Source organism: Polyergus mexicanus, unplaced genomic scaffold, assembly GCF_030449975.1.
Source record: "Polyergus mexicanus isolate NDT 795.1 unplaced genomic scaffold, iyPolMexi1.0 SCAF_197, whole genome shotgun sequence".
Lineage (NCBI taxonomy): Eukaryota > Metazoa > Arthropoda > Insecta > Hymenoptera > Formicidae > Polyergus > Polyergus mexicanus.
The window spans coordinates 1-21,895 of NW_027223517.1; the positions used below are offsets into that span (position 1 = coordinate 1).

Below are 21,895 nucleotides of genomic sequence, written 5' to 3' on the forward strand. Positions count from 1 at the left end.
GCGTATCATTGACGGATAATGTCCCAGAGACCAATCGTAAGATCTTGTCCGCGATCGCCAAATTCTACGATCCACTCGGCTGGGTCACTCCGGTTACGATTACCGCGAAAATCTTTATGCAGCAACTCTGGCGACTAAAAATCGATTGGGATGATGTTATTTCCGAGCCACACATAACTAAATGGATAGAAATTTACTCTCGGCTCTCGCATCTCAGTAATTCGCGAATAACGCGCTGGGTCGGTCTCGGATCGGACACAAATCACGCCGAAATACACGGATTTGCTGATGCATCTACATATGCCTATGCCGCATGCGTCTATCTTAAAACCATTTCGTCAGCAGGCAACATCACGACAACGCTGCTCGTCGGAAAATCAAAGGTCGCGCCGTTAAAACCTCTCAGTATACCACGGTTGGAATTATCCGCAGCCGTGTTACTCTCGCGACTTGTCGAGTTTGTTCGCGAATCGAACGGTTACAAAAATCTTCCGTGTTATTGCTGGACAGATTCTACGATCGTGCTCGCATGGGTAAGTCAACCTCCATCCCGATGGAAGACTTTTGTCGCAAATCGCGTAAATGACATTCAAACTCGTCTTCCAGACGTCGAATGGCGACACGTGCCAACGGAGGAAAACCCTGCGGATTGCGCATCGCGCGGAATATACGGCGATGAAATTATTCATCGGGAGCTATGGTGGCAAGGCCCTCCATGGCTACAATCCACTTCCCATCAATTGCCGCGCAACGAATCGTACTTTTCACCGGAAGCCCCTCTTGAAGAAAAAATTAATTCTCTTCAATGCTCTCAACCTCACGTTACGTGGGACCTCGCCTCAAGATATTCATCTGGGCCCAAACTTATTCGCGTCACCGCGTATATACTTAAATTCATCAGCTTGTGTAATCGTAACCGCTCGTCGACGTTCTCGCTCCTGTCGTCTCAATATCCAGCATCGAGAAGCATCGCTCTTTCTGCATCCGATTGTAACACGGCCAGACTTTTCTGGATTAAGAAAATTCAAGCTGAATTATTTCCGACGGAAATAAACGCGCTTTCAAAAAATAAGAGCCTCTCGTCGAGAAGTTCACTTCTCTCACTTCGACCGTTCCTCGATCGGGACGGGATTCTACGTGTGGGTGGACGACTTAACAAAGCCCCGTTGCCAACGTCAGTTCGACATCCGACGCTTCTCTCATCTCATCCTCTCGTTACATTGATTGTGAATCAAACTCATTTACGAGCGTTACATGCCGGACCGCAACTCACGCTAAATATTCTGCGTCGCGATTTCTGGATACTTCGCGCTCGTAACATGGTAAAGTCTGTCATTCACAAGTGTGTTGTATGTGCTCGCGAACGAGCCGCCACTCCCACACAAGTCATGGGAGATCTTCCCGAAACTCGCGTGACAGCGACAGTCCGCTGTTTTTTGCATTGCGGCCTGGATTACGCAGGACCCGTGCAAGTTCGCGCTTCCGCTGGACGAGGTATTACGTCGCGTAAAGCATATATCGCACTATTTATCTGCCTTGCGACAAAAGCAATACATTTGGAGTTAGTAAGCGACTATTCCACTCAAGCATTTTTAAATGCTTACTCTCGATTTTGCGCTCGCCGCGGACTACCACAATCAATGTATTCGGACAACGGGACCACGTTCGTCGGAGCGGACCGAGAAATGACCGTCGCGTACCAGTCAGCAGTACGAAATCCGAATTTCTTGAACTTAACAGCCTCCGATAAAATATCGTGGAATTTTATTCCTCCCTCCGCCCCACACTTCGGCGGATTGTGGGAGGCGGGCGTACGGAGCGTCAAAACTCATTTGCGTCGCGTTTTGGGGAATCACATGCTCACATTCGAGGAATTCTCGACTTTACTATGCAGAATCGAAGCGTGTCTAAATTCTAGGCCGATTGCGCCCCTGTCAGATACGCTTGAGGACTACGAAAGTCTGACCCCCGGCCACTTCCTTGTCGGATCAGCGCTTACTGTAAACCCGGAACCATCATTGCTCGATCTCCACGAAAATCGGCTTTCGAGGTGGCAGCTCGTCCGAAACGTTACCGAGCGATTTTGGAAGTTATGGAGTAACGATTATTTAAACACGTTACAACAAAGAGCAAAGTGGCGAAAGGTCAAGCCGCCGATCAAAACCGGGCAACTCGTTCTGTTGAGAAATCCGCTCTTACCCCCCTGCAAATGGGAGTTGGGTCGAGTTACACACTGTCATCCCGGCTCCGACGACCTCGTACGGGTCGTCACCGTAAAGACGGCCACCTCCGAATTTAAAAGACCGATCGTAAAGTTGTGCGTTTTACCGGTCAATAGTGAGGCAACGAGCAATTAGAAACCTTCTCTGCGTTGCGTTCCATTTATTGTAATTCATAATAATAAGATCAAAATTGTCAAGATGCGAGCGTCATTCCGCCAAGGCGGGCGGCAAATTCAGCGCGTCAAACCACGTCGCGTAACTTTTAGTCTTTTCGCTCATGTGTCTCATGTTACTCGTGGCGTGCGCTCTTATCATTTACTACCATTGTTATCCCGATTATTTTGGAACTATCGTTCCAAGGCGGGCGGTATGTTCAAAATTGAAACATTCAATGTCTAAATTTCAATCGACGAACGTCGCCGTTAAATTAACACGATTGCCTCGAAAAATAAAACCACGAGCGAGAGTAAGCATCGTCGCGATCAGCCGATCGGCGCGTGATCGCTTGATCATAACAAAGAAAAAGGTGCGTGATCGCATTCCTTTTAGAATGAAAAACTGTGACAAACAGCTAGTTCTCGAAGGTTCGAAATCGGAAAAACTTGTTATTCACATCGGCAGAGCGCGAGTTTCAGCGGTCGGTCGATTTAGTCTTACGCTGACACCGATACGAGCTGGTCGATAGCAATCGATCATAGTTTCGAATATCATCATTTCTCGTATGATATTCTTTCGCACATTCGAGCTCGTGTCGCTTACTCAGTGGGAGTACTCGTCTCAAAATCGGTCCGAAGAGTTTGCCGCTTACGACGATTCAAGCTGGTCGATAGCAATCGATCATAATATCTCGTGTCATATACTCGCTCGTGTCGTTTCGCGCTACTTATTGTGAACTTCGCGCTGTTTTGTTTAATCTCGATCGTGTCATATGCGATTTAGTCATTCTCGCTGGAAATTCTCAACCGACATTCTAGCAGACTATCGAGAATTGAACTCAGTGCGAAAGACGCCTCAGTGTCTGTATTCCTACCTGTTATGTACTTATCGAGTTTATGAGTGTTAAGCGTGTGGAGTCCGAGAGTCGACGCGCGTTCACCGTTCCGCGAATGTCTTCGGCCTCGCGCCAAGCAACATCCGGCGGCCGCTTGCAAGATATCCGTTCTCGCGAGAGCTTCTAGCAAGAAGCTCTACAAGATTTCCGATACGCGTTGAAGGCAGTCATTAACAGGACATTTTGAAGATATCCGTCGGAGTTGCGGAATACGTGCCGTCGCTCGCTCCGATTATTCTAAATAAACGAACAATCAAAACAATCCGCATTCAAATCGTTTCTCATTCTCCTTATCCTCCAGCGGATCTACGGATTCGCGTAACACACTGCTTCTCGCTCATCTCTGAGCGTTTCTAAAGATTCGGGCGACTTCGTCGAGGTCGACTCCCGAACAGTATTCGTTCTTGAGAAATCGTGGTTCGAAAGTATCCACTCTCCTTAACTAAAAAAATATATAGTTCTATTCGAAAAGTTTATGGGAATTTTAAATAGAAAAAAGAATAATTTAACAAAATTGTCCTGAAGTTGAATTGTCCTATGAAGTTCCTTCGAAATCAAGTAACTTTTATCTGAAGCAATTTTTTTGAATGATAGTGCTTTTAAGGAAATTTGAGTGTATTTCCCTTTCTGTTTCATATGTTATATTTGGCTATATTTTGATCGATGTTATGAAATATGTCTTTCTTTGATATTTATTTTTAAATAGATTAAAAAAGATAAGAATCGAATCACACAAACACACGCACACATATACGGTAGTTTCCAAAAAAGGTATATAAAAGTCAAAATACGATTTTAAAATGTTTTAAAAGTTTTAATAACATTCTTTAGTTTATTTATACAGGATGTCCCAAAGCATCTTAAACAACGTTCGTGAAGAGGCAGAACGGATCGAGATGAACAAAAAAGTCCTATACCATTTTGCAATTTTTGTAATATTATTAAGAAATTAATTAAAAAAGATCGACCAATTCGCGTGAGTATAAGCGCGCGTCGAGAAAAGAGCCCAGAGACAACCCAAAAATTTGCGGTCGCTAGGCGCGCGACAAAATTTTGAAAGGAGCACTTTACAAATGACAATTATATACGAGTGGTACATAGCAATGGATTCTACCGTCCTAGCAACCACATATCAATGGGTTATCCCTTTTTATTGCGTTTCTCAATAATTATTACGAAAATCGCAAAATGGTATGGGACTTTTTTGTTCATTTCGATCCGTTCTGCCTCCTCACGAGCATTGTTTAGAATGCTTTGAGATACTCTGTATATATCCAAGAATTATGTTATGTAGCTCAAAATAACTTCAGAAAATTATTTATTTAAAAATATATATTCACAATTTAAAAAAATATATATTTTAAATATTTTATTTTCAAATATATTTCTCCCTTTAAAATAACTTTTTGCATAGGATTATCCAAGACTAAATTCGAAGATTGATTAGTGGCTATTCGGCTGGGTAAGCGGAAATTAATAAGGTAAGTGAAATAATTTTAATGATAAAAATTTTATAAGGCTGCTGTGCGCCTATTTTAAAAAATTCATAAGGCTGCTGTGCGCCTATTTGAAAAATTTCATAAGGCTGCTGTGCGCCTATAAGAAATGGTTGCTGTGCGCCGATATAGAGCTGCTGTGCGCCTACAAAAACGGTTGCTGTGCGCCTATAAAAACGGTTGCCGTGCGCCTATAAAAACGGTTGCTGTGCGCCGATTTAGAGCTGCTGTGCGCCTACAAAAACGGTTGCTGTGCGCCGATACAGAGCTGCTGTGCGCCGATACAGAGCTGCTGTGCGCCTACAAAAACGGTTGCCGTGCGCCTATAAAAACGATTGCTGTGCGCCGATTTAGAGCTGCTGTGCGCCTACAAAAACGTTTGCTGTGCGCCAATATAGAGCTGCTGTGCGCTTATAAAGAGCTGTTGTATAACATAACACAATTATATATATATTTATATATATACACATATATATACAGGGTGATTCAAAATAACCTTCTGTCCTTACAATATCATATATTGACTCAATTCTAAGACGATTTTTCCTTTGCCAAAATTTTTTCCGAGGCTTAGTTTTCAAATTATAAGCCACAATAGTTAACGAATTACGGGCCGCGTACGCGAGGCAGGCAGGAGCGGCGCAACTCACCGTCCGATGCTGATGATTACGTGGGCCGCTCGCTGCGATCAACTGTTTGCTATATGCGATAGGGTATATGTGTGAGAGAGAACGTATACGCGTATACACACACATATACATTCTCTCTCCCCCCTATCTCTCTCTCTCTCTCTCTCTCTCTCTCTCTCTGGAGGAGAAGACGTGTCAAACATCGCTCCGCAAAAGTAATAACTTTTAAACGGTTAAATAGTTACGGGGAGTGATAGAAAGTTATTCAAGTCATAGCGGCATAGACCGGCATTAGCCATGAGTGTTATCTAGCCGGGATATGCTGTTTTGTGGGCGTGAGAAGTGCATTTTCTGTTTGGGACACCAAAGTCTCACACGAAAGGTAGACATTAAAGGTGGACACAAAAGTGTGACAGTGGAACAGAGGTGACTGATCGCTTACGCTGATATTAGCGGTTTCGGCCGATAATTATCGGCATGGACGATGAATATGCTGAATATCGATGCTCGGCATGTAAAAAGACAATAAAAAATCAGGTGGTGACATGCAAGTCTTGCTATCAGGTGAATCGTATTAAGCTGTTTTACCATCCAGGATGTGTAAGCAAGCATAGGATTTACGATAAAAATCAAGAATTGGTACCGTGTTCTGGCCCATTTGACAGATTTACAATTGAAAGTGAAGCAGACATGAAGAAGGCATTGGCAGTTGCCGGGGGCGGCAGGGACAGGCTAGGATCTACAGGATCTACAGGTTCGTTTACGACGCCAAGTAGTGGAAATAGAATATCAGGAGCGAGTGGATCATCGACTATTGACGTAAAAATAGATTGGCTGGTAAAAGTTGTAAAAGAAATAAAGGATGAAACAGCATGTAAGAAGGAAATTAAAATGATGGTCAAGGAAATAGTTCGTGAAGAATTGGGAAATGTTAAGCAGGAACTGCTAGAAGAGCTGAAAAGAATGATACAGGGAGAAGTAAGTGGATCAACAGGAGGAATACAAAGGAGCTATAGTGAAGCGGTTAAAGAGAAAAAGAAAGAGAATGTTATAATTATCAAACCCAAGATTCAACAAGAGAGTGAAGTTACAAAAAAATTGATAAAAGAAAAGGTAGATATCAAAAACATGGCGATGGGAATAATAAAGCTAAAAAAAGGAAGCAAGGGAACAGTGATCATGGGTTGTGAAACTGGAGAAGAAATGAAAACGTTGAAAGCCACAGTGCAGGACAAACTAGGAGAAAATTTCAAAGTTACGGAATCACCGCAGATGAAGCCCAAAATTAAAATTATCAATGTCAGCGAAGAAGAAATGAGATTGGATGATGATGACTTAATAACTACAATCAAAAAGCAGAATAGAATTGATGCAATAAATGATGGATTCCAAATGCGAATAGTGAAGAAAATAGAAATGATAATAATCAACCTAGAAGAAAAGAAAAAGAAGAAGGTTCGATAATAATTGAAGTAGATGAAGAAACGCATGAATTGATGTTGAAAAAAGGGAAACTAAATGTAGGATGGAGAAAATGTCCTATATTCAATCACATTAATGTAAAAAGATGCTTTAAATGCTGGGGATACTATCATATTGCAAAAAACGGTACGCGAGATGAAACATGCCACAAATGTGCGGGAAATCATAAAGCGATTGAATGTACGGCAACAAAGAAAAAATGTGTAAATTGTATGTTTAAAATTCGAACATACAACCTGAAGATAAGTGATGAACACGACGCCCTTAGCCCAGAATGTCCAACATTTAAAAGGGCGATACAGGAGGAGAAAAGGAGAGCCGGCTGGGAAGATGCGAAATAGCAACTACAGAAGGAAGCGGAAATAATATTGTATACAAACGCGCAAAGTTTGATGGCGCATAAAGATGAGATACAACATCAGATTATGAAGAAAGTAAATCCGGCATTCATAGCGTTATCAGAGACAAGATTGACCGCTGAAATTGAAGACAGTGAAGTGAACGTGCCAGGTTATAGTATAATTAGATGCGATGCTGAAAATAGAAATACAGGAGGGGTTGTTTTATATATAAGGAATGATGTTAAATATGAAATAGTATTAGTAAAAAAATTAGAATCGAATTGTTGGTGTGCTGCGATTGAGGTGAAAGAAAAATTGTATAGAGGAATAATAATGTTAATATATCATTCACCGAGTGCATCGCATGGTGATTTCGTGAGATTTCTGGAGGATATAATAGAAGAGTTAATAATACGGGGAGAATGTATGGTAATAGGAGACTTTAATATAGATATTATGTTAGATTTGTTTTATACAAGGAAGTTACAAACGACAATGTTGAGCTTAGGCATGAAACAATATGTAAATAAACCGACGAGAATTACGAAAGATAGTAAAACAATTATAGATTTAATTTTTGCTAATAATAAAATAGAAGTGCAGGTAATGCATGAACCTAAAATAACGGACCATGCGTGGCTAAAAGTTGAACTGAATGCGAATAAATTTGATAATAAATACAGAGAACTTAGTGTTAGGAATTATAGAGAGTTTAATATAGATAAATTTATTAAATTAGTGGAAAATAAATTAGAGAAAAACCAAGATATGAATATCAGTGTGAGAACGAAGAAATTTGTTGATAGTATAGTAAATGCGTTGGACGCTACAGCACCTAGAAAAAATTTTAGAATTCCGAGAATATGGGAAGGGAAAAAGTGGTTTTCGGATGAAATAAGAGAAGCAGTGAACGTGCCAGGTTATAGTATAATTAGATGCGATGCTGAAAATAGAAATACAGGAGGGGTTGTTTTATATATAAGGAATGATGTTAAATATGAAATAGTATTAGTAAAAAAATTAGAATCGAATTGTTGGTGTGCTGCGATTGAGGTGAAAGAAAAATTGTATAGAGGAATAATAATGTTAATATATCATTCACCGAGTGCATCGCATGGTGATTTCGTGAGATTTCTGGAGGATATAATAGAAGAGTTAATAATACGGGGAGAATGTATGGTAATAGGAGACTTTAATATAGATATTATGTTAGATTTGTTTTATACAAGGAAGTTACAAACGACAATGTTGAGCTTAGGCATGAAACAATATGTAAATAAACCGACGAGAATTACGAAAGATAGTAAAACAATTATAGATTTAATTTTTGCTAATAATAAAATAGAAGTGCAGGTAATGCATGAACCTAAAATAACGGACCATGCGTGGCTAAAAGTTGAACTGAATGCGAATAAATTTGATAATAAATACAGAGAACTTAGTGTTAGGAATTATAGAGAGTTTAATATAGATAAATTTATTAAATTAGTGGAAAATAAATTAGAGAAAAACCAAGATATGAATATCAGTGTGAGAACGAAGAAATTTGTTGATAGTATAGTAAATGCGTTGGACGCTACAGCACCTAGAAAAAATTTTAGAATTCCGAGAATATGGGAAGGGAAAAAGTGGTTTTCGGATGAAATAAGAGAAGCAGTGAACGTGCCAGGTTATAGTATAATTAGATGCGATGCTGAAAATAGAAATACAGGAGGGGTTGTTTTATATATAAGGAATGATGTTAAATATGAAATAGTATTAGTAAAAAAATTAGAATCGAATTGTTGGTGTGCTGCGATTGAGGTGAAAGAAAAATTGTATAGAGGAATAATAATGTTAATATATCATTCACCGAGTGCATCGCATGGTGATTTCGTGAGATTTCTGGAGGATATAATAGAAGAGTTAATAATACGGGGAGAATGTATGGTAATAGGAGACTTTAATATAGATATTATGTTAGATTTGTTTTATACAAGGAAGTTACAAACGACAATGTTGAGCTTAGGCATGAAACAATATGTAAATAAACCGACGAGAATTACGAAAGATAGTAAAACAATTATAGATTTAATTTTTGCTAATAATAAAATAGAAGTGCAGGTAATGCATGAACCTAAAATAACGGACCATGCGTGGCTAAAAGTTGAACTGAATGCGAATAAATTTGATAATAAATACAGAGAACTTAGTGTTAGGAATTATAGAGAGTTTAATATAGATAAATTTATTAAATTAGTGGAAAATAAATTAGAGAAAAACCAAGATATGAATATCAGTGTGAGAACGAAGAAATTTGTTGATAGTATAGTAAATGCATTCCGAGAATATGGGAAGGGAAAAAGTGGTTTTCGGATGAAATAAGAGAAGCAGCGGCCAAAAGGGATGAGGCATATAGGAAGGCATTGTATGCTGACACGGAACAAAATTGGTTGCAATTTAAAATTGAAAGAAATACAGTAGTTAAATTAATTAAGACAAAGAAGAAAGAATATTATGAAAATATGATAGATCTTAATAAAGAAAATCCGACATCTATGTGGAAAACACTAAAAGAAATAATTAGAGGCGAACCAGGAGGTAAGAGGGAAGTAGAGAATATAGATTTTGAAATATTAGACAGCACTGAAGGATGCAATATAGCAGATAAATTTAATTTATATTATATACAAAGTATTAATAGTATAGTAAAATCTATAAATGGGAGTAAAACTGGAAATGCATGTAAAAGAATTATTTATGTTATTGAAAACGAGGGAATTATGGAAAATTTTGAAATGATTAGTATAGAGCATTTACAGGAAATTGTTATGGGACTACCGAAAAAGAAAGGTACAGAGGAGGGAATAACTAGCGATATATTAAAGGCAGCATTTTGCGTAATAAAAGAGGAATTTGTTGATATAATAAATAATTCTTTGAAGGAAGGTTGCTGTCCAAAAGGTTGGAAAATGTCTACAATAATACCGATTCCAAAAATAGAGAAAGCTAGAAAAGCAAGTGAATAAAAATAGAGAAAGCTAGAAAAGCAAGTGAATTTATTCCTATAAATATGTTACCAATATTTGAAAAAGTGTTAGAATTAGTAGTTAAAAAGCAAATTGAAACGTATTTGGAAGATAACTGTATTATAACAGAACATCAGTCGGGCTTTAGAAAACAGTATTCGTGTGAAACAGCGATTCAAACAGTCATTGATGAGTGGAAATTGATAGTTAGTGAGGCAAAAATGGTAGGGGTAATTTTCATGGATCTTAAGCGAGCCTTTGAAACAATAGATAGAGAAAGATTATTAGAGAAATTATATCAATATGGAATTAGGGGAATGGTTATAGAATGGTTAAGATCATATTTAAAGGATAGAACACAGCAGGTTCAATTTAACAATAAATGGTCTAAGTATATATAAATGATATAATAAAAATCTGTCCAGAAGGTTGTAGTATAAAAATGTTTGCAGATGATACGTTAATATATGTAACTGGAGAAAGCAGCGCAGAATTAGAGGGCAAAATGAATATGGCATTTACTATAGTAGAAGAGTGGATGAATATAAATAAGTTAAAAATGAATGCAGGAAAAACGAAATATATGATTGTTAGAAGTATAAGAAAAGAACTGCGAGGTAATATAACATTGAAATGTTTGGATGGAACTGAGATTGAACGTGTGGAAATAATGAAATATCTAGGCATAATTATTGACGATAGACTACGATTTAAGGACCACTGTGATTATATGCTAAAGAAAATAGAGAAAAAAACGAGTTTTTTGAATAGAATAGGTAATTATATATCGGCATACACTAGATGTATTGTATATAAGTCAATTATAGCACCTCACTTTGAGTATTGTGCGACGCTGTTAATTGATATGGGAGAAACACAGCTGAGTAAATTGCAAAAAGCACAAAACCGGGCCATGAGGATCATATTGCAATGTGATAGACATACCAAAGTGGAGCGTATGCTGCAAGCGCTGCAGTTTATGTCCATAAAACAGAGGCTATATTATAATGTGTGTATATTTATTTTTAAGGTTTTAAGGAACATGTTACCGGAGCAATTAAGAAATAGGTTAGAAATTGTGGGAAATGAGAGTGAAAGGCAAACACGACAAGCTGGGGATATTGCAATAAAATATCGCAGAACAAGGAGTGCGCAAAAGAGTATGTTTTACGAAGGAGTGAAAATGTATAACGCCTTGCCAGCTGAAATAAAGCGGAATGAAAGAATTGTGCCGTTTAAGCGAATGTTAAAGAAGTATATTGTAATTAATGTAAACTAGATTTGTACTACAAATAGCTGAGAAAGCTAATAAAGATCAATCAATCAATCTCTCTCTCTCTCTCTCTCTCTCTCTTTCTCACTCATTCACTGACTCTTACCTTATATGTAGAGATACGTTACCCTCATACGACTCAATAAGTAATATTTCCATGTGACACAACGAGTAACTAGCAAACTTTTTTTCACTTACAAATTGTACCACTTATCGAATTTTTACGAATTAATCCAAGCAGTTTATCGATAAACTGAATTTATTAACGATTATAACGGTTAATCACAATCTACCGATTACTACCGATTAATTATTAAAATAACTCGAAGAAAGAAACGCTTTATTCGATGCGGGGACTGCGCGACGACAACAAACAAGTTATGTCAGTACTAGCATTGTCGGCTGCCGGCTGCCGAACGACTGAATATATCACATTACGCGTGATCGACGCGGACGCTATCATGTATTCTATGATCGGCTAAAGCCTTTTCCTCGAATAATGCGTTTTTTTCTTAGAATTATTTTAATAATTAATCAGTAGTAATCGGTAGATTGTGATTAACCATTATAATCGTTAATAAATTCAGTTTATCAATAAAGTGCGTGGATTAATTCGTAAAAGTTCGATAAGTGGCACAATTTGTGAGTGAAAAAAAGTTTGCTAGTTATTCGTTGTGTCACACGGAAATATTACTTATTGAGTCGTATAAGAGCAACGAATCTCTACATACAAGGTAAGAGTTAGTAAGTGAGAGAGAGAGAGAGAGAGAGAGAGAGAGAGAGAGAGAGAGGAGAGAGAGAGAGAGAGAGAGAGAGAGAGAGAGAGAGAGAGAGAGAGAATGTATATGTGTATGTATACGCGTATACGTTCTCTCTCACACATACACCCCATCGCATGTAGCAAACAGTTGATCGCAGCGAGCGGCCCACGTAATCACCAGCATCGGACGGTGAGTTGCGCCGCCCCTGCCTGCCTCGCGTACGTGGCCCGTAATTCGTTAACTATTTTTGCTTATAATTTGAAAACTAAGCCTCGGAAAAAATTTTAGCAAAGGAAAAATCGTCTTAGAATTGAGTCAAGTATATGACATTGTAAGGACAGAAGGTTGTTTTGAATCACCCTGTATACCATATACACAGAATGTCTGTAAATAAACATATAATTCTGTCGCTTAGAGACAAAGATATAATTATTTGAGGCGAATGGTTAACTAATATGCACATGGAACATTTCAACCAACTTTTACAAAATTGTTCAGATTATAGACCTGTTGAAACATGGCGAATACAATGTCCTAATACGATTCAGCCTATGCCAGAAGATAAAAAACATATACAAATATTTCATAGTTCGTCAAGTTTATATGATGAACATTGGGTATACAGTTATTATAACACAAAGAATATATTTATTTATGATTCGTTAAATTCTAAAAAATTACATAAGCATCATGAAGAATTTTTGAAAAGATTATTCCCAACATATAAATTTGAAAAGTACTCTATCAAGTTTCCAACTGTGCAACATCAACCAAACGGTAACGATTGTGGTGTTTTCGCAATAGCCTTTGCAATTTCATTGTTATTTAATATTAAACCCGAGAAAGTAAAATATAATCATAGTTTAATGCGTTCGCATTTAATAAAGATTTTTGAATCTAATGTTATTGAACATTTCCCACAAGATCCACAATATTTTCTTCAAAAGGTGCTTCCATTAGCAGTAAAAAAAGCAAGAGAGACTGAAGCAGTTCGTGTACGTACTATACGTCAATGTGAAACGGAACAACAAAGATTAAATCGTTTAGAAAAACAGTGCCATGTTGATCAATCTACGAAATTAAGTAATAATCAATCACAATTAATAATAGAAAACGCTCCAAGGAATTTCATGAAAACAAAGAAGGATATTTATGAAGAAATTAATAAATTTCAAAGTAAGCTCTATATTAAAAGTAGTATTGACTGCAAAATTAACAGCAATAATGATTTGTCTAATAGCAACGAAACAAATATTCCAATTTACGAACAAATTTATATGAACAAAAACTTTGAACAAAAATGCGCTGAGAAACGATTTCAATGTGAAGATAATGTTCAGTTAGAAAATATTAATAAAATATCAGCATGATTTGGAAAATCAATGCGGTAACAAACGGGCACGTTATATTCAAAATTTAGAAAATAATCAGGCTGAAAAACGAGATTTATATGAGCAAGATTTAAAGAATAATCACGCTGAACAGCGCGACCTATATAAACAGAGTTTAGAAAACAGACGCGCTAAACAACGCCATCGATATAGACAAAATTTTAAAGAAAACCGTGCTAAACAGCGTGATCGATATAGACAACACTTAGAAGATAATCGCGCTAAAAAACGCGATCGATATCAGCAGAACTTAGAAAATGAATGCGTTAAAAATCGATATAGATATGAACAGAATTTAGAAAATAGACGCGTAAAAAAGCGTATTTGTTATTCGACAAATTTTCAGCGTGAACGAGATAGGCAAAAAAGATTGGATCCTGACCGCAAATGGTTTTATAACAAACGATATTATCAGAAAAGTAAAAAATCTATACTTGCAATAACAAACTGTGATCCCACACGGAACAAAAACCTCTAATGGAAGTCCAGTAGACGTTCATCATGGAGATTCAAAACCTCTATTAGACGTCCATGTAATCTCCTATAGACATCTATTAGACATCCACAGTTCCGCATTTCTTACTTCCATTCAACATCCATTAGACGTCTTCATAGATGTAACATGAACGTTATATGGTGTAATCATAGATATTTTGTGGAACTTTGATGGATAAATAATATACATTAACTAGAGGTTATATAGATTCATTATGGATGCTTTTTCCACAAAAATTAAAAACTAAACTATCATTCATAAATTGTTGAATTTATATTATTTACTCATTTTTATGTGTGTACTAATTGTACCAAATACAAGAAATATATTTCGATAAATCAAAAATATATTAATTGTTTTTAATACAATTATTTACGCAAACAGAAAAATGAATAAATAATACATATCCAACAATCCCTACGAAAAATTTTTTTTTTCAGTTATTGCCTGTAAATGTATTGTATATAATTTTTTATTGAAAAGAAAAATATTTTTTATTGATAAATTTGAATTAAGTTATAATTGTATATATTATCATATATAATCGATATGAAATAAAATTGCAAATATTTTTAACGGTACAATTAATAAATTAAGAAGATTTCGCACTTTTTCGATCAGTCGGTTCTATTTTCATCTTAATAGTAAAAGGAAGATAATTGTAAACACACAAAAATGAAAAAATTGTGAAAAACCTTTTTCTATTTATTGTAAAACCAATAACAAATACAAATCATATAAATAAGAAATATTTTGCAGTAATTGATGATAACACACGAATCTGTGTCAATAAAAATTTCATAAAATAAAAATTTTTATTAACACAGATGCATATGTTCGATTATTATATGCAATCTTAATATATTTATAATGCGCGTAACTCGAAAAACTATATAACTTTTATTATTAATTAAAATGTGGATGTAAATTGTCCATGCACATCTGAAACATATGTAAAATCTATTATAATAGGCTTATTTTTAGACAGTAAGCGAATTGACCAATCATAATCGAGATTCACTAGGGTTATTTCGAGAGTACTCAATTGTGATTGATCAATTTGTTTACCGTCTAAATCTTACTGTTTTTATATTTTTCTAATGGCTCTCAATACTGAAAATTTATAATTTACATAACATATACTATTGATTTTCAATATTAGCAGTGAATATCAAAACCCAGTCCATTCTACTTAAAGCCAATGGCTTTTACAGAAACATAAGCAATAGTAGTGTACAAATAGTGTCGGAAATAATCTATAATTAAAGAGCCATGCAAATTTAATTTCAATATACAGTGATGAGCGTGAATGGTGAGTATAGATACATATAAAAATCTAAACATATAAAAAATAAACATTATTCTGAATACGAGTTTAGAAAATTGTGTGTTAAAACAATAATATATTTCTCCCCTTCTTATCTTTTCGCTATATCTACTCATATCTTGGATTAATTTTTTTTTTTTTTTAGGAAGTCTCAGACTTGCGATATAATAAGCTATTGGAAACTTGCACATCGCATTTCATCAGTGACTGTTTCATAAAAAGAGCTGAAAACGAACTTACGTACATTATTGCAAGTGAAAATAACTGCGAAATATGCAAATAATTCTATAACACAACGTACAATAGAATTTGTATGTAATATGTTGCCAGTAATGATTAAAATAATTAATATTTCATACCTTTTGACATTATTAATATACCTTTCCAGTTCTTTATTCTGATAAATTAGAAACGTTGCCTTCGCATCTATGGGTCCGCTTCTTCTCATTTTCATGTCTCGCTTTTGAATGTCGAAACCACTCCATAACCCTTCGTTGTATTTTGCCCTGATCGGAATCTGGGATATTGTAAAGTATGGATCCTAAAAATATTTTCATTATTTTAACTTTTTCTTCTATACTAATTGATTGATGACTATAGTAATTCATAGTGTATTATCTTTGTTTAATAATTATTTCTAAGTTATACAATGTAAAAATGGAAATAAAATTTAATTCATCAAAAACTTTTTAAATTTGATTAAAGTAATAATCATAAATATATCTATATATGATACAGAATGTTCCATGGCAAGTTATTGAAACTAATTAGCTGTCATTTTTACACGCATATAGAGAGGAAAAAAAATAAAATATCTTCTAACAGAAGATATTTTGCAGTTGTATTTACATATAAACAACTGAAAATAACTTACTGAAAATAACTTATATTAGTTCCAATTTATGCAGTGGCTCTTTTCCGCGTCGGCCTTCCCAGTTATATTTCTCCGCCAATTTATTTGAGAATGTTTTATACAACGTTCTCTTTACGGCATCATCGACGCATGTTCCTCCGATAGATTTGATATATACGCGCTATAAGGTAAGAGTAAAAGTAATATATTATTAGATTAAATAAAGTAATGTCTTTTTCTTAACAATCTTCAATCATTTTCTATAGCAATTTTAAGTGATTAATATCTCTGATAATATCTAATAAATAATTAATAATAATTTTAAATGATTAATACATCTCATGAAATGTGATAATCTTATAAGTAAAAAAAACCAGCTTTTTACGCTTAATTATTTTAATTGGGATTATTTATATGTATAAAATTAAAATAGGGATTAAAATTTCTGAAAAGGACATACAATGTTTTTACTGTGGAAAAGTTTACCTAAGATTGATTATATAATGTACTTATAAAAGATTTGATAATAATTGTGAAATACATATATATATATATATATGACTATTATATTGTATATAAATTTATATGCGTTAACTTACTATTTCAGTGTTATGTTGGGAATCTGAAACTTTCAAAATCTCCTCAACTTCCGCTAATTGGGCTACAGTTTGCAACGGAAACCGATTTTCAGCGTCACCAAAAGAAAATTTCGTACTTGCACATTCTGTGCTTTTATTAGTTCTTTCAACTAAAATATCTAATAAGCTCAATGCTTGTCTCATATCATATTTTATAGTCACTATTTCTCTTGTTAATCTCTTGAAATGATCCACTGTAAATAGCATTTATTATTAATAAACGGTTATATATATATATGGTATATATATATATATATATATATATATATATATACACTTATAATGTATAAATAGCATATACATGTATATAATATATATAAATAAATGTATATAAATGTATATAATAATATAATAAAATGTAATAAGTATAGTAAATTAAATATATAAATTGTATATAAAACATATAAATTAGTGGCATTACATACGTTGCTTTTTCAAAAAATATAGCAGACAAGAACATATATTATATTTCGATATACTATACAATTTTACTAATGAAAGAAATAAAATGTAGATTATTGCATTTTTTTTTAAATTGATAGTTCTATATGAAAATATTTATTATTATTGTTATCTTTCGCATATCTATTATATAAAAGTTATATAAAACTATAAAAAAATAATAATAATAATAGATTTTATTAAAAATTTTAGAAATAGGTAAAAGTTGTAATACCTATTATTTTTAAATTTGTATAGAAAACAATTTAACACGTATAAATAAAGGCCTTACAATTGCTAAATCTGCTCACAATACACAATTGCTAAACTCTATTACAGTTGCAAAATTTCTATATGTACACCATTTATTTCAAATATATATATATGGACCGTTTATTTTGAAAGTGGTGTAAGTCCTTTTTTTAAAAAAATGAGATATGACGTAATTTATTCTTAATTTAGTGTAAATTTTTTGTTTATAACTAGTTAGTATTTAATATCTTAAAAAATGCCAATGCTTTGTTCAATTTAAAATTGGCCGGTAAAAGAAATTGCGTAACCATTGATTATGAAAGTGGTGTAAGTCCAATTTCCATCACGATGCCAGGCCTATTACATACGAAAAATATAAGGATATGCAGCAGCTATTACCTTATATACCTCCTGTGCATCATGAATATTTCAAAACACTGCCACATGAAGAGCATAAATAATTAATAATACCAATATCTTGTGTTAAGTTTAACAATATATAAATATAATTAACGTTCAAAATAAAAAATACAAATTCTATTTTATTTCTTGTTATTATTTATAAACAAAATTGGATTAATATGAAATATATTTTAAGTGATATTTGTTATTTCAAAATTGAAATTAAATGATATTTACAATTGACTAATTATGAAAGTGGTGTAAGTCCATTTGCAGCCTGGAAATATATATTATTTTAGTTAAATTCGCCTAAAAGAAATTTATATAATCAAATTACATATTGATAAATTAGTACAAACATTCCCAGACTTCACATAATTAACCTATATTTTTTAATTGTCAGATCTGCTAACATTTAATTTTCTCGAAACAAAAGAAAATGGACTCGCACCACTTTCAAAATAAACGGTCCATATATATATAATAAATGGTGCATGCGTGTGCGTATGCGTGTGCGTGTGTGCGTGCGTGCATGTGTGTTCGTACGTATGTGTGTGTGTGTTCATATTATATTTATATGCATTACATTTACTTACCAATTGCAGTTTGTGAAAACTGATGATTTAAATCATCATTTTCCTTTTCCTTTACATATCGGTTTCTTTGCATACAGCTAGATCGACCACCTTCCTCCATTTTATTAATATGTCGGTGTATTAAATTGTCTCCATTTTTCTCTCTTGTAGCAATGTTAAACGCTTCTTCATCTCTTTCGTACAAAATACCATAACCATTCGCATCTGCACATAAAATATATTATAAATACATTTAGCATACAAAATAGAAGTTAGAAGAAAAATTGAAATTTGACAAGATATATGTAAACTTTATGAGTGCACACATATATATTATTCTATATATACATATATGTATATTTCGTCGTATATCCATATATGTATATATAAAATATGTAGGCACACAATTTTTAAGATATTATTAATATTGTATATGTATTATTTTAAATATTGTATGTAAAAAATTATGTATACTTTTTTAAATTTATAATTGCTGATAATATTAATGATAAATATGAAATATATATGTATAAAATTAATGGCGTGCGCGCGCGCGCGTGGTGTGTGTGTGTGTGGGCGTGTGTATGTGTGTATATATTATATTTATATGCATTACATTTACTTACCAATCGCAGCTTGTGAAAATTGATGATTTAAATTATTATTTTCCTTTTCCTTTATATATTGGTTTCCTTGCGTACAGTTAGATCGACCAACTTCCTCCATTTTATTCATATGTCGGTGTATTGAATTGTCTCGATTTTTCTCTCTTGTAGCAATGTTAAGCGCTTCTTCATCTCTTTCGTACAAAGTACCATAATCATTCGCATCTGCACATAAAATATATTATAAATACATTTAGCATTCAAAATAGGAGTTAGAAAGAAAATGGAATTTTGACAAGTTATATATGTAAACTATATGAGTATGGTACATATATATATTATTCTATATATACATATATGTATATTTCGTCGTATATCCATATATGTATAGATAGAATATGTAGGCACACAATTTTTAAAATATTATTAATATTGTATATGTATTATTTTAAATATTGTATGTAAAAAATTATGTATACATTTTTAAATTTATACTTACTGATAATATTAATTATAAGTATGAAATTTTATATAATATTATATGCATTGTTACATGGAGATATGTAATAAATTTGCTCACCTTGCAAGGATGATGAGTAGGAGCTCAAGTTTGAAATTTGTGATGATACTTTGTATTTTTTTGCAGAATCCCAAGAACGTGTAATGGATGCACTTTCACATTGTACTGTTTCGTTTGTATTGCACAGTCGTTGACCTTTCATATTGATAAAATAAAATATAATGTTAAAATATAAGAGAGATATATATGAATTTTATATATATATATATATACGCGATTAGAATTGTTTATAATTACGTTTTGCAGGAGGACATGGAGCAGGTGGCAAAATTGCACTTGTGCATGACTCTTCTTCGCTTTCGGATGAAGATAAAACTTTCCTCGCTCTATATTTTCTATAAGATTTAGCTTCTTTCTCAGTATCCATATCTGACGTGTATAAGGCCTTTTCTGCTTTCGCATCAGCCTTTTGTAAAGACGCTGAAAATGTTGTAAACATTTAGTATTATGAATAGGTAAAACTTAACAGCAATAAAAGCTATTTTATTGAAATACTTACAATACTCGCCAAAAATCCGATTAATTTTAAAGGAAGGCCAATCAGAATTTGGTATTTCCTCTTTTTCAATTGCCTTTCGCAGTCTTAAATCCGTTTTGAAATGTGAAGGATATTTGCATACATCCTCACTTTGTAACCAAATTTTGGGTATTACTTGGATACCATCGGAGAATTCTACGACGATAAATCCTCGATTCGACATCTTCCTGTGAAATTATACAAAAGAGCTTCTACGAGTAATATTGTAAACAAGATTTCAATTTGTATAGATTATTGTGTATCAGAAATCATTTTAATTTTTTATTTTATTGTCATATTTTATTTTGCTTTTATTGTCAGAATTTATTTTAATTTTTTATTAAACAAATTAAAGCGCAATATACAAATATTATTAATATGTAGTGCTTATAAGCGGTATTACTGCGAAATATCTTTCATTCCTGTATGGCAATTTTACGAATTTATGACTGATTTTATGCAAAGGCCAGGTTTGAATGTCAGATAATTGACTTACTTTAAATATATCCAAATGAATAGAACTGCATGGATTATTATAAAGTTCTTCAACAATTTTGAATTTACGACCTATTGCAATATAATTACCTTCACTCGACGTTGCGATATTTTCCAAACAGACAATATCTTTTTCTATGAGACAACAATTATCAGAAGATTTGATTGAAATAATAAAATGGGGAAATTCAACCTTCAAAAATTGTGGATTGAAACAACCTGATATCAACGGTCCTTTTTCGTGTGAATTCTTTACACTTATTTTTGATATATCTGCATCGTCAGATTTGATTTTATAAAAACTCATTTCCGCATAACGATTGCTAATTTGCTCTAATGGTTTCTCAGATTTTCTCAAAAGAGATTTTAATTCTTTCATAAAATTTTCAAATGGAAAGGCACTAAAAGTATCTAATGGCCCAAATTGTTTTACGCTGTCAGTTATGTGAAGAAGACCGTGAACATTATGGGATACAAATTCGGGCCCGTAAATTTTGATAAAACATTCAACAAAATGTTTCAATAATTTATTCGCATATTCAATATATTCAACTGTACTATTATTTTGACATAAAATCCGAACAGCAACATGTAAAGTAAGAAAATTTGAAAATATATCAGGATTTACTTCTTTTTGTAATATAACAGGACCGGTATATAACAAAAATTGTCTTAATTCGGTTGCTTTCCACTGTGCAAAATCTTGAATTTCTCGCGGTCTTCTTGCAAATTCTTTTGGAATAAGATGCCTAATATCGAGAAGAAATTGAGAAACATTTTTTATTCGTTGCGAGGATAAACATCTAGCTTTAAGAGGACCACTTATCCATAATTTTATCAACTTCCTAACAACGCCAATGCATATCATATGCATGTAATCTAATGGAATTTGAGATACAATGTCAAAATTTGGAATGTTTAATAAAATAGAACGACCGAGATGATATTCTTCTTGAGTTTGATTACGAAAATTAGCGTCTGTTCTTTTTTGCCAGTCAGAATTGGGAAAACAAATTCTGTTAGCGATGAATTCACCTTCAATTGTACATTTTGTGCAGCT

General features: G+C 33.6%; 2 protein-coding genes and 2 long non-coding RNA genes across 4 annotated transcripts; 2 read left to right on the plus strand and 2 right to left on the minus strand.

Annotated features, from left to right (window-relative positions):
- Positions 1-116: 116 nt before the first annotated feature.
- On the plus strand, positions 117-2,357 carry LOC138944437 (uncharacterized). The gene has a single exon (XM_070315319.1). The coding sequence runs from the start codon at positions 117-119 to the stop codon at positions 2,355-2,357; it is 2,241 nt and encodes a 746-aa protein (XP_070171420.1).
- Positions 2,358-15,319: 12,962 nt separating this feature from the next.
- On the plus strand, positions 15,320-17,186 carry LOC138944438 (uncharacterized). The gene is made up of 4 exons (XR_011448760.1): positions 15,320-15,462; positions 15,623-15,788; positions 16,371-16,518; positions 16,938-17,186. It is a non-coding gene; the product is annotated as an uncharacterized lncRNA (long non-coding RNA).
- LOC138944439 (uncharacterized) lies at positions 16,376-18,747 on the minus strand. The gene is made up of 3 exons (XR_011448761.1): positions 18,660-18,747; positions 16,930-17,162; positions 16,376-16,511 (listed from the first exon to the last, which is right to left on the minus strand). It is a non-coding gene; the product is annotated as an uncharacterized lncRNA (long non-coding RNA).
- Positions 18,748-19,581: 834 nt separating this feature from the next.
- LOC138944440 (uncharacterized) lies at positions 19,582-20,617 on the minus strand. Its single transcript, XM_070315320.1, has 4 exons — positions 20,323-20,617; positions 20,061-20,243; positions 19,824-19,958; positions 19,582-19,586 (listed from the first exon to the last, which is right to left on the minus strand). The coding sequence occupies exons 1-4, from the start codon at positions 20,522-20,524 to the stop codon at positions 19,582-19,584; spliced, it is 525 nt and encodes a 174-aa protein (XP_070171421.1). The 5' UTR covers positions 20,525-20,617.
- Positions 20,618-21,895: the final 1,278 nt, after the last annotated feature.